Below are 14,642 nucleotides of genomic sequence, written 5' to 3'. Positions count from 1 at the left end.
TTCTGAATGAATTTGATCTGAATAAAAATAAACTATTTGAAATTGTTTTGAATAAACGATATGAATGAGAAAAATTTAACATTTTACATGAATAAAAATTTCAATATAGTTGCGTAACAAGTGTTCTGGATATGATTTAAGTAAGAGATAAAAAAAAATTTAGGTGCTTAAGAGATTGTTTCGATTATATATGAATGGCTCTGCGTTGAATGTTGAATCATTCAGCATCATATAAATTAACGCGTTGAATGTTGAATGATTTAACATTAACCATTTCATTAAGAGGTAAACAAACACACCCTAATTCTGATAATACAATGAATTTTCATAATTTACGATGCTTACACGATTTAAATCTTATGTAAACCCTAATCAACTTGAATAAACATATGTATGTATCTGTTTTTGTTTTGCTGGTAGTTTGTACACATAGAAGTACTCCTGTGTAAAGTATGTAATCTTTCTGGTATGAAATACTGTTAGTTGTTTGAATGATTTGTATAGCACGTATACATTTGTTATTTTTTTAACTGATGTTTTTTTATAAAAAAAAAAAAAAAAAAAAAAAAAAAAAAAAAAAATTTATTTGTGTAAAAGCATGATGCATGAGGGTGTGTAATTTTTGTGCCTTCACATAAATATAAGACTGTATTGCGTAAACCATATCTGGAATGGATGAAATTCATTTTGTATACGAGGATTTGGTGATTGTTTGTTTATTTAAACGATAATTTGGTAAATTTGATAACAGACAGTATACGAGGATGACGCTATCGGAGGAAGAAATCAGGCGATTATTTAGGATCCGAAGAACTGTTATGCAAATGTTGAGAGACAGAGGTTATTTGGTTGGAGAGTTTGAGATTAACATGGAAAGAGATGATTTCTTGAGGAAATACGGTGAGAATATGAAAAGAGAAGATCTCATCATCAGCAAGACTAAGGCTAATGATAACTCAGATCAGGTGTGAACTTTGTTCATTGTTGAATCAAATTTAATTTTTCACTATGCAGTTTTAATTTTTGTGGAACTATAAGTTTCACAGTTAAACCACTAGCACTTTAATTAGGATCAAATGCACCTTAATTGGAATTCAAAAGTTGTTATTGAGTAATTGTATTTGGTAAAATTATTTGTTTTAACACAACTTTGAAATTATAATATGTGTTTGAGCAAAGATTGGTTTGGCTAAACTAGGCGAGACTCTGTTAACAAGCATCATTGATTGTGTTGTACAGCCTGGATCTCTAATTTCTTTTTATGTTTTTTTTGCGAAAATAACGAATGCTCATATAGAACTGAGGTTGTTTTCCAGAGGAAAACGCTTTCAATGGGAAATACAAAAGGATAGGGGAAAACGGGGAAGCTTGCATCAAGAAAGCATCATCTAAACAAAAACCATCTATAAAAGAGCCTCCTAACGTCCCGAAAAACCATACAAACGAACTAATTCAAACTAAAACCGAAAAATACACGAAGAAACAAGGAACGATAGCAACCGAAGAAAGCAAGACGGAACACAAACATCAACCTCGAGGACCTGCCCTCTCATTTTTTGTTACTTTTGATTTTTGATCGTTAATAATGTCCGACAATGTATATGAAAGCCACAATTCTTTTGTACTTGGTAAGCTTAGGAAGCCAGAAGAAAAAGTCGTACGTAGTGTAGATATCAACAGTAAATTGACACTCTAAATGATGATACTGTAATTTACTTTCAGTCTGCTGAATGTATATATTTGACTTGTTTGACTCATTTTCTTTTATTCTGCCAACCAGATATATGTCTTCTTCCCTGAGGAACCAAAGGTTGGTGTCAAGACTTTAAAAACTTACACTGAACGCATGAAATCAGAAAATGTTTTCAGAGCCATACTCGTTGTCCGAGAAAATCTGACCCCCTTTGCTCGAACCTGCATGAGTGAGATAGCTACCAAATTTCAATTGGAAGTTTTCCAGGTGATTTACTGCTTTTATTATGTAACATCCCGCGTTTTTCCGTTAAATTTATTTTTAACACCGTCTTTTTCTTTTAAATAATACCTTTCGTTATTTAAATTCGTAGTTTCCGTTGACTAACGTTCATAATAATTCCGTCATTTAATTATAACATCTCTTGTTAACTTGCGTTTTAAAAATATTCGATCGGTTAAATCCCGCACCCGCTTTGAAACTCGAGGGACCGGAGTTGCCAAATGGGCAAACTAGTTGACTAGGTCAACTAGTCAACCCATTTCATCCATTTCCATCATCTCCCTCATCCCTTTTCTCTCCATCTCAAGAACACACACACAAACCCATTCCATTCATTCATCATCTAAATTCAATCTTGGAAGCTCACAACAAATCCGATTACATATTTGGAATCCTCTCTTCATCCTCTACAATTTGATACCAACTTCATCTCGTTTGGGTAACATTTCTAAAACTCTAGATTTCTCTAAATTCGTGTTTTTGATTTGAAATGGTGTTAGTTAGTGTCTATGGCTCGAGTCTAACATGAATATATGTTTGGTTTGCTCGATTTGTTGTTTTTGGAGTAACTAGCATGAACTTGAAATGGGTGTGCTTAATCCTTGATTTTGGATGAGTTAATGTTGTTAGATTGTTAAAGTGCATGTTTTAATTGTGTTACTAGTATCACTAGCTTCGTTTTGATGCGTAGGTTGATTAAGAAAACTTCAAAAACATGAATATTGATTTTGTGATGTTTGACTAGGGTTTGATAGTTCTTGACATGAATTTTTGGATGCTTGAATGCCATGGAATGTTAATTATTAGTGTTTAGTTGTAATGTATGTTTCATTACCTTCAAAACGGCATATTATATGTGTGAATTGGTTTCCCGAAACTCAAATTGCATTTGAAGAACTTGAAACCTTAAAAATGAACGTTTAATGATCACTTGATGAGTTTTCGGCTATTATAAATGATGTTTTTGTTTGGTGAAACATGTTTAGTTGTGTTCCTTGTCAAAAGAGCTTTCCAACGGTATAAGATACGTCTTCTAGTTGTTTACGGTTTGAGTTTTGCGTATGTTTGAAAATTGACCAAGTCTTGAACAAGTGAAACAGGCCTGGGACCAGGCCACGGCCATTGTCGCGGCGCGACAGGCCTGGCCGCGGCGCGGCATAAGCCGTGCCCAGCTTCTGTCCCACTTGTCCATTTTACCAAAAATGTTTGGGATGTTCTAGACCTCCAATTCACTTGCAACTTGTTTTAACATGCTTATATATGAATAACTAGCATAGAAAATTTGTTCGAGACTCGACCCGAACATGTTGACTTTTTCGTTGACTTTGACCCGACCAAGTTTGACTTTTTGTCAAACTTAACCAAATACTTATGCAACCTTTCTAACATGATTATTTACTAGTATCTTGCATGAAACTTGACAATTTGATTCACATGCTAATATAATCGAGTCGTAACGAGCCATAGGACTAATTGAACATCTTTGACCGTTTGTGTTTACCGTTATTGATATAGCCTATATGTTTAGGTCAAGACTAGCTTTGTCTTTGCACGCGTCTACTTGTTGAAGTACTTTATTAACTCTTGCACTCAAGGTGAGATCATAGTCCCACTTTTACTCTTTTTGAACTTATATTGGGATGAGAAAACATAAACGATTCTTTTGAACTAAGTGAACACAAGAACGGGAAAACAAACATTCTACATACGAGTTTAGAACAAAATCCTCAATTCGATTATCATTAGTTACACTTGCCGGGTGTAAGCGAGAACTTATGTTATATGGCCATATGGGTTGACAACCCTCATCTTTGACGGTTCGCTACCGTCTACGGATGAAATATATTTTCGAGAATCAGTGTTTGTTCTAGCACTAAGTGATGGGGTATACAATGGAAGGAATGTTAAGCTTTGATAATTGGGTGCTCGTGAAACAAACTTTTGGAATGTATTACTATTATTTCATTGATGCAAATCTTGTGGTTCACTTGTACTTACTTACTTAAACCTATGATTTCACCAACGTTTTCGTTGACAGATTTCTATGTTTTTCTCAGGTCTTGCACGATATGTGAAACATGCTTCCGCTTACTAATTGATACTTGCATCCGATGTCGAGTATACATGCATTTCATGGAGCGTCTTTTGACTTTACTTTAAACCGTGTCGCCTAGATTTCAATCGTATCTATAACGTTGTAACTTAACTTTTGGTTGAACAATTCTTGTAAACTTTGAAATAATCTTTATTTTGAAATGAAGGCGACATATTTTGGTCAAACGTTATCTTAAAGACTTATAATCAGGTAATGGGACCCACGTAGCCGACGCCGTCACTTGACGATTTGTCGGGGTCGCTACAGGTGGTATCAGAGCCTTGGTTGTAGGGATTTAGAGTTCATTTGTGTTCACCCCGAGTCATAGGGTACATAGGTGAATCTAGACTACAACCGGCATATAGATTGAAGTAGGAATTACTTGACTATTTGTGCATTTATACTCGAACTCTTCTATCATATCTAACTCGTATTCGATCTTGATCTTACGTTGATAAATTTTGTTGACGCGCCATCTTGACTTTATAAAGTAATGTTAAATGCACATGTAAATCAGGGTAATATAATTTCCGGGATTATATTACGGTGATTCACATGGACGTTCCGACATTATGACATAAAGAATTTAAGGCGAGTCAAGGAAAAATTTCCTCTTTATCTTGATTTCCACATCACGATTAGTATTATTGATAATACTAAACAACGGTATTCTTGTGTCATGAAGGAACAATGGCTCACCAAGGTCAACACAATACCCCTCCCGAAACTCTCGAACAAGCTCTTCAACGAATGATAGCCACCGCTGTGGGAGAGGCAGTGGCCGGTCACTTCTCCAACAACAACAACAATCATGGGGTCGGTAATTCAAACGGGGGGTGCTCCTACAAAAACTTCATGAAGTACAATCCTCCCACTTTCAATGGAACCGAAGGACCGGTTGCTCTCACCCGATGGTTCGAACAAACAGAAGCCGTTTTTAGTATAAGCGGTTGTCGGGACCAAGATAAGGTCAAGTTTTCCACCCTCACTCTCACCGGTATTGCTCTCTCATGGTGGAACACGTATGTACAATCGGTGGGTATCGATGAAGCCCTTACACTCTCTTGGACCGAATTAAGAGAAAGAATGACCACCGAATACTTCCCGCGCGAAGAGACTCGAAGGCTCGAACAGGGGCCAAGAAATTTAAAAATAGCCCGAGATGACCTCGAAGCTTATAATCAACGGTTTGCCGAACTAACCTCCATTTGTCCAAACCTCCGGGCTCCCGGGCCCCAAGGAGTTGAGTTTTACATGGATGGCCTCCCTAAGAGCATTCCACACGGGGTAATGCCATTAAGACCCGCCGACCTACAAGAGGCTGTGATGATAGCCCGCCGATTTATAAAAACGGTGGATGAAATTGAAGCGCTGGCACCAACGGCCGAGGCCCAACCAGTTAACAACAAAAGAAAACAGGAAGCCTCTCCATCAAGCAACCACAACCACAACGACTCCACCAAGAAGCCTTTCACCCCCGGCGGCAGGAAAAATTATGCTGGAACACGACCTTTTTGCAACACGTGCCACAAACATCATTATGGAAAATGTGGCGGACCATTTTGCATCAAGTGTCAAAGAAGTGGCCATGTGGCCCATAGTTGTAAGGGTGCCGCCCCCGTCGCTAAAAAGGTGCCCAGTGCACGCAGAAGGGGTGCTTGTTTTGAATGTGGACAACTGGGTCATTTTAAGAATGCATGTCCCAAGAAGAACGCCCACCCTAATGTACGCGAATGAGCTTTCAACCTTAACACATAGGATTCCCGGAACGACAATTAGTTACGGGTACGTTCCTTCTCAACGACTCTTATGTTTCATGTTTATCCGATTCGGATATCGATAAATGTTTTGTATCCAAGGCTTTGGAGCCTACTCTTTGCACTCCACCCCTCCCCCTAGATATTACTTACGCCATTCAAGTGACCAACGGGAAACCATTGCGTATCGATAAATTTTATCGGAGGGAGTACGTTAGACTTATTGGGTAGGTAATTTGAACTTTGATTTGACATCTATAGAACTAGGGAGCCCAAAACCTATACGTTAGGAAGGGAATGTTTTCCCCACATATATGTGATTCTAGTGAACTAAATGATTTCCGTTTAAGAACCGATATCCTCTTTCCCGTATCAACAACCTCTTGAACTGTTACACGGATCTCGCGTATATTCTAAAATCGACCTTCATTCTGGTTATCATCAATTGAGGGTTAAGGGAGAAGATGTCTCCTAAACCGCTTTCCGAACTCGCTACGATAGTTATAAATTTCTTTTAGTGCCGTTCAGTTTAACTAAGGCTCCGCCCGTATTCATAGACCTCCGGAACCGCGTATGCAAACTTATCTAGACAAATCCGTTACCGTACTTATAATTGATGTTTTAAGCTATTCAAGCGGAAAGGAAAAACGGACAACGTCTCCGTCTTACGCTCGAACTCTTGAGAAAAGAGCAACTCTATGCCGAATTCTCCAAGTGAGAATTTTGGTTAAACAAAGTCCAAATTCTAAACCATGTTATTAGTGGTCAAGGTAAAAAAAAAAAAAAAAAAAAAAAAAAAAAAAAAAAAAAATTAATTAATTAATTAATTAATTTTGGAGAAACCCTCACGACTCCGACTTGTATTCGTAAAATTTTGGATCTCGCGATTATTACCAAAGATTAATTTCCAATTTTTCCCGAATCGCTCGTCCTTTAACCTCGTTAACGTACTAAGGGAAAGAATTAAACATTTTTCGTGTCCGGACTTTGAACGTGATTTATTTTTTTTTTTTTCACACCAACCTTACTAGATAAATTCGTGTGGCACAAAATGGAACTCAAATATAGAAATACTTCTACGTGAACGCCTGAAAGGCAACCCCTCTCGACTCGAAATCAAGGAAGCTGAAATTCGTTATTTTACACGGAGAATTTGAATACTTATTTATGGATCCGATCAATCTTCTCGTTATCGCGTACCACGATACATAGCTCTGCTATTTCACCGTTACCGTCTGATATTACTGGAAATTAAGATAACACACAATCCAACGATACTTCACTCTTCTTTGACTTAACGCCCTTGTGTTTCTGATAATCGGTCAACTATTATTCAACCCCGAACTATACAACTACGTGTACTACCTCGTTTCTCTTTCATACTTCAACTTTTGACAACTAGAGGCACGTTATAGCAACCTCGAGATGTAAACTCATCCTATTCTAAGTCCTCATTTCACTACTATCTTTACCGTTCGCATTTCCGTTTAAAGAAACTCCTTGTAACATTTCTCCATGGATAGAGAAACTCCTCATATTACATAAGTATTCGCCACGAGGGTGAATAGTCCTAACGAACATTTCTCGAACCCTAACTAACTTGTTCAAACGTATCTTAAGAGATTCTATTCCAACACGGTGTATCTTTGTCAATTATTCTGTATCGAAATACTCGTTTCACTTCTAGTTTTACAAGAAACCTTGGGAACCCGCTTAGACATGAGTACCGCGTACCACCCACAAACTGACGAACCGAGCAAACGAACGATTTACGTCTTGGAAAGACATCTCACAAACTCGTATTGTCACCTTTAGTAGACCACTCTTACAACAGTAGTTACCACTCGTGTGTTCACGCGCACTTTTCGAAACCTTATATGACCGCTAATGTCATACCCCTGTTCATTTAACCAAAGCATCAACCACCGAAATCTGAACTCCATCAAGAAACAACAATTGAGATCGTTCAAGTCCGAGAAGGGCTCGAGACAACCCATTGTCGCCAGAAGAGTTAAACCAAACTTAGAGGAGAACCTCACAAATCCCAGTGTGTAACCGCGTAGTATTGAGAACCCGCACCTTGGAAGGGTGTAATCCGTTTCGGGAATCAGGGAAAGTTAAACCCGCGACATGTTAACCCTTTTGAAACCTTGGGGCGTATTAGAACCGCTCCCTACCGTTTAGAACTTCCGACTCAATTAAGTTTCCGTTTACCCTACATTTCGTGTAACAAACTTAGAAACGTGTCCTGCGGAACAGGAACGTGCAATCCTGCTGGATACATCAACTATCGATGACAAACTTCTCTTCATAGGAAAACCAGTTGAAACTGGGGATCGTAAAAACCGAACCTTAATGCAACGTAAAACCCTGACTATCCAAATTCATGAGAACCCTCAAGAACGTACTTTCACTTATTCATAGCATTGACAACGTAAAGTCTCGAGTAAGAGATATCGACTACTACTTCCAACTAAATTTCGGGACGAAATTTCTTTTGAGTTGTGGATAATGTAACATCCCGCGTTTTTCCGTTAAATTTATTTTTAACACCGTCTTTTTCTTTTAAATAATACCTTTCGTTATTTAAATTCGTAGTTTCCGTTGACTAACGTTCATAATAATTCCGTCATTTAATTATAACATCTCTTGTTAACTTGCGTTTTAAAAATATTCGATCGGTTAAATCCCGCACCCGCTTTGAAACTCGAGGGACCGGAGTTGCCAAATGGGCAAACTAGTTGACTAGGTCAACTAGTCAACCCATTTCATCCATTTCCATCATCTCCCTCATCCCTTTTCTCTCCATCTCAAGAACACACACACAAACCCATTCCATTCATTCATCATCTAAATTCAATCTTGGAAGCTCACAACAAATCCGATTACATATTTGGAATCCTCTCTTCATCCTCTACAATTTGATACCAACTTCATCTCGTTTGGGTAACATTTCTAAAACTCTAGATTTCTCTAAATTCGTGTTTTTGATTTGAAATGGTGTTAGTTAGTGTCTATGGCTCGAGTCTAACATGAATATATGTTTGGTTTGCTCGATTTGTTGTTTTTGGAGTAACTAGCATGAACTTGAAATGGGTGTGCTTAATCCTTGATTTTGGATGAGTTAATGTTGTTAGATTGTTAAAGTGCATGTTTTAATTGTGTTACTAGTATCACTAGCTTCGTTTTGATGCGTAGGTTGATTAAGAAAACTTCAAAAACATGAATATTGATTTTGTGATGTTTGACTAGGGTTTGATAGTTCTTGACATGAATTTTTGGATGCTTGAATGCCATGGAATGTTAATTATTAGTGTTTAGTTGTAATGTATGTTTCATTACCTTCAAAACGGCATATTATATGTGTGAATTGGTTTCCCGAAACTCAAATTGCATTTGAAGAACTTGAAACCTTAAAAATGAACGTTTAATGATCACTTGATGAGTTTTCGGCTATTATAAATGATGTTTTTGTTTGGTGAAACATGTTTAGTTGTGTTCCTTGTCAAAAGAGCTTTCCAACGGTATAAGATACGTCTTCTAGTTGTTTACGGTTTGAGTTTTGCGTTTGTTTGAAAATTGACCAAGTCTTGAACAAGTGAAACAGGCCTGGGACCAGGCCACGGCCATTGTCGCGGCGCGACAGGCCTGGCCGCGGCGCGGCATAAGCCGTGCCCAGCTTCTGTCCCACTTGTCCATTTTACCAAAAATGTTTGGGATGTTCTAGACCTCCAATTCACTTGCAACTTGTTTTAACATGCTTATATATGAATAACTAGCATAGAAAATTTGTTCGAGACTCGACCCGAACATGTTGACTTTTTCGTTGACTTTGACCCGACCAAGTTTGACTTTTTGTCAAACTTAACCAAATACTTATGCAACCTTTCTAACATGATTATTTACTAGTATCTTGCATGAAACTTGACAATTTGATTCACATGCTAATATAATCGAGTCGTAACGAGCCATAGGACTAATTGAACATCTTTGACCGTTTGTGTTTACCGTTATTGATATAGCCTATATGTTTAGGTCAAGACTAGCTTTGTCTTTGCACGCGTCTACTTGTTGAAGTACTTTATTAACTCTTGCACTCAAGGTGAGATCATAGTCCCACTTTTACTCTTTTTGAACTTATATTGGGATGAGAAAACATAAACGATTCTTTTGAACTAAGTGAACACAAGAACGGGAAAACAAACATTCTACATACGAGTTTAGAACAAAATCCTCAATTCGATTATCATTAGTTACACTTGCCGGGTGTAAGCGAGAACTTATGTTATATGGCCATATGGGTTGACAACCCTCATCTTTGACGGTTCGCTACCGTCTACGGATGAAATATATTTTCGAGAATCAGTGTTTGTTCTAGCACTAAGTGATGGGGTATACAATGGAAGGAATGTTAAGCTTTGATAATTGGGTGCTCGTGAAACAAACTTTTGGAATGTATTACTATTATTTCATTGATGCAAATCTTGTGGTTCACTTGTACTTACTTACTTAAACCTATGATTTCACCAACGTTTTCGTTGACAGATTTCTATGTTTTTCTCAGGTCTTGCACGATATGTGAAACATGCTTCCGCTTACTAATTGATACTTGCATCCGATGTCGAGTATACATGCATTTCATGGAGCGTCTTTTGACTTTACTTTAAACCGTGTCGCCTAGATTTCAATCGTATCTATAACGTTGTAACTTAACTTTTGGTTGAACAATTCTTGTAAACTTTGAAATAATCTTTATTTTGAAATGAAGGCGACATATTTTGGTCAAACGTTATCTTAAAGACTTATAATCAGGTAATGGGACCCACGTAGCCGACGCCGTCACTTGACGATTTGTCGGGGTCGCTACATATTACTAGTTTATCGATTTTTTTAACTGCTACTTAATATATTATAGAGTACAAATTGATCTTGATTTGCTGTTAAGTAGCACCAACAATTATTGAACCCATAACAATATAAGCCGATAAGTTGGTCATACTTTTTGCATCATATCAACTTTCTGAGTAGTATAATTCCTTTCTTCTTCTTCTGTATAATTGCTACTTCTTGCTGATTATATATACCCCTGAATCTGAAATAGGTTTATGACAGTACATAAAATGAACCCTTGTATTTTAAGTGTTATTTTAACTACTAAGTTAATGCGACTGGGTTAATAATCAAGGTATAAATATATATTTTCTGATATTATCATGTACAGGAGGCAGAGCTGTTGGTAAATGTTAAAGATCACGTTTTAGTTCCTGAGCACCAGGTGCTAACTAATGAAGAAAAGAAGACTTTACTGGCACGATATACTGTCAAAGAAACACAGGTCAGTTGCATCAGTTCCCACATACACTGTCAAATATGGTGGCTTGGTAGGTGGATTTGTGGTCAAATACTCACATGTATTATTTGATGGTATATGTGATACAATTAAGACTTTCATGCCATGCAAACTTCACCAACCTCAATCTCATTTACTATAAATAGAGGTATGAGATGGTTCATTTTATTCATCCCAAAATTACAAGATTGTCGAAAAGAAGATTGTAATTATAGCAATGTCTACGAAATTTGAAATTGAAAAGTTCAACGGGAGTAACTTCTCGTTATGGAAACTAAAGATGAAAGCTATCCTGAGAAAGGATAAGTGTTTGGCGGCCATCAGTGGACGTTCCGCTGAAATCACTGATGAAAAATGGGAAGAGATGGACGGTCAGGCTATCGCAAATCTTCATCTGGCACTAGCAGATGGCGTTTTGTCTAGCATTGAAGAAAAGAAGACGGCGAAAGAGATTTGGGATCACCTCGTAAAATTGTACGAGACCAAATCACTCCACAACAAGATATTCCTTAAGAGGAAACTTTATGCGCTACGCATGAATGAATCTACTTCAGTTAATGAGCACAATAATTCTTTGAATACTCTATTTTCTCAACTCGCTTCATTAAGCTGCAATATAGAGCCAAAAGAACGTGCTGAACTTTTACTTCAGAGTCTTCCGGATTCGTATGATCAACTCATTATTAACTTAACCAATAATGTTCTCTCGGAGTATCTAGTCTATGATGAAGTTGCGGCTGCTATTCTAGAAGAAGAAAATCGGCGCAATAACAAGGAGGACAAACTGGCCGGTTCACGACAAGTGGAGGCCTTATTGGTGTCAGGAGGGAGATCAACGGAACGTGGCCCAAGTGGGAGTCACAATCATGGTAAACTGAAGTCTAAAAAGAAGAGGACCTATACATGCTACAATTGTGGCAAGAAAGGTCACCTGAAGAAGGATTGTCGGAGTTTAAATAACTCAAATCCTCAAGGAAATATTGCAAGCACTTCAGATGATGGGACTGTTTTGGTTAGTGAGGCAGTGGTAGCAAATGAAGGCAGAAAGACATTTGTTGATGTCTGGTTATTTGACTCGGGAGCTACTTTTCACATGACCCCTAGAAGAGAATGGTTCAAACAATATGAACGTATCTCAGGAGGATCTGTATACAGTTGTAATGATCATAAACTAAAGATCATTGGAATTGAAGATATCATTTTGAAGATGCATGATGGTACAGTTCGTACTATTCAAGGTGTGCGACACGTGGAGGGTTTGAAGAAGAACTTATTGTCTTTAGGACAATTGGATGATCTTGGTTGTAAGATGGTGATACATGAGAAGATCATGATAATCAAGAAAGGCGCGGTTGTACTTATGAAAGGAGAAAATGTGGGTGCTAATTTATACATTCTGAAAGGCGAGACGGTACAGGAATTGGAAGCATCTGTTGCTTCGAATAGTTCAAGTGATAAAGTTGCTATGACATGGCATCAAAAGCTTGGACACATGTCTGAACAAGGTATGAAGATTCTTGTGGAAAGAAATCTTATTCCTGGTCTTACAAAGGTATCGCTACCTTTCTGTGAGCATTGTGTAATCAACAAGCAGCATCGCCTGAAGTTTAACACATCAAATTCTAGAAGTAAATTGATTCTAGAATTGGTTCACTCTGATGTGTGGCAAGCACCAGTTCAATCCCTAGGAGGAGCAAAGTATTTTGTATCATTTATTGATGATTACACTAGGAGATGTTGGGTGTACCCAATCAAGAGAAAGGCGGATGTGTTTGAAGTATTTGAAGTTTACAAAGCGCGGGTTGAACTTGAATCTGGTAAAAAGATCAAGTGTTTGAGGACAGATAATGGAGGAGAATACACTGGTGATGAATTTGATAAGTTTTGCAAACAAGAAGGTATCAAAAGGCAGTTCACAACAGCATACACTCCTCAACAAAACGGAGTGGCAGAGCGGATGAAGAGAACCTTGTTAGATAGAACAAGGGCGATGTTGGCAACTGCAAGCTTGGGAAAATCATTCTGGGCAGAAGCAGTAAGTACTGCCTGTTACGTGATAAATCGGTCACCATCAACTGCAATTGAGTTGCAATCGCCGATGGAAAAGTGGACTGGAAAACCAGTTAATTATTCTGACCTTCATGTATTTGGAAGCCCTGTGTACGCAATGTACAATTCTCAAGAAACGACAAAGTTGGATCCGAAGTCCAGAAAGTGTTTGTTCTTGGGGTATGCTGATGGAGTTAACGGGTATCGCTTGTGGGACCCCACTGCCCACAAAGTAGTCATCAGCAGAGATGTTGTCTTTACAGAAGACAAATATCTTGAAGATGTTAGCACTTCAAAAGAAACTATACCGATACAGGTGGGTAATGAATTTCATAAAGATTCTTCTGAAGCAGTACCAGAGCACGATGAAAATCAAGTAGTCGTTGATGAAGCTCCAGCGACTCGTATTTCTAATCGGGAAAGGAAACGTCCAGGGTGGCACTCAGATTATATTATGGAAAGCAATGTTGCATATTGTCTTCTAACAGAGGAAGGAGAGCCAACAACTCTTCGCGAGGCATTAAATCATTCAGATGTATCTCAGTGGATGACGGCTATGCAGGAAGAAATTGAAGCTCTTCATAAAAATAAAACATGGGAACTTGTGCCATTGCCGAAAGGTAGAAAACCTATTGGAAATAAATGGGTGTATAAGATCAAGCGAAATGGCGATGATCAAGTGGAGCGGTTGTAGTGACCCGAACTTTTCCATGTTTATATATATTAATTGAGATTTATATTTACATGATTAAATGTTTCTAACATGTTAAGCAATCAAACTTGTTAAGACTTGATTAATTGAAATAGGTTTCATATAGACAATTGACCACCCAAGTTGACCGGTGATTCACGAACGTTAAAACTTGTAAAAACAATATGATGACATATATATGGTTATATATATAGTTAACATGATATTATGATAAGTAAACATATCATTAAGTATATTAACAATGAACTACATATGTAAAAACAAGACTACTAACTTAATGATTTTGAAACGAGACATATATGTAACGATTATCGTTGTAACGACATTTAATGTATATATATCATATTAAGAGATATTCGTACATCATAATATCATGATAATATAATAATTTAAAATCTCTTTTGATATTATAAACATTGGGTTAACAATATTTAACAAGATCGTTAACCTAAAGGTTTCAAAACAACATTTACATGTAACGACTAACGATGACTTAACGACTCAGTTAAAATGTATATACATGTAGTATTTTAATATGTATTCATACACTTTTAAAAGACTTCAAGACACTTATCAAAATACTTCTACTTAACAAAAATGCTTACAATTACATCCTCGTTCAGTTTCATCAACAATTCTACTCGTATGCACCCGTATTCGTACTCGTACAATACACAGCTTTTAGATGTATGTACTATTGGTAT

At 37.4% G+C, this 14,642-nt stretch overlaps 1 protein-coding gene across 1 annotated transcript in view; it reads left to right on the top strand.

Moving 5' to 3' along the window:
• Window positions 1-764: 764 nt before the first annotated feature.
• LOC139865053 (DNA-directed RNA polymerases II and IV subunit 5A-like) overlaps window positions 765-14,642 on the top strand; it is a 28,426-nt gene continuing 14,548 nt past the window's right edge. Inside the window, exons 1-3 of the mRNA XM_071853608.1 lie at window positions 765-965; window positions 1,781-1,960; window positions 11,049-11,162. Coding sequence (XP_071709709.1) covers window positions 765-965; window positions 1,781-1,960; window positions 11,049-11,162 — 495 coding nt within the window. The remainder of the gene's footprint in view (window positions 966-1,780; window positions 1,961-11,048; window positions 11,163-14,642) is intronic.

This window comes from Rutidosis leptorrhynchoides, chromosome 8, assembly GCF_046630445.1.
Source record: "Rutidosis leptorrhynchoides isolate AG116_Rl617_1_P2 chromosome 8, CSIRO_AGI_Rlap_v1, whole genome shotgun sequence".
NCBI classification, from domain to species: domain Eukaryota; kingdom Viridiplantae; phylum Streptophyta; class Magnoliopsida; order Asterales; family Asteraceae; genus Rutidosis; species Rutidosis leptorrhynchoides.
Note: the sequence above shows the minus strand (reverse complement) of the source record. Positions and strands in the feature narration are given on the sequence as shown.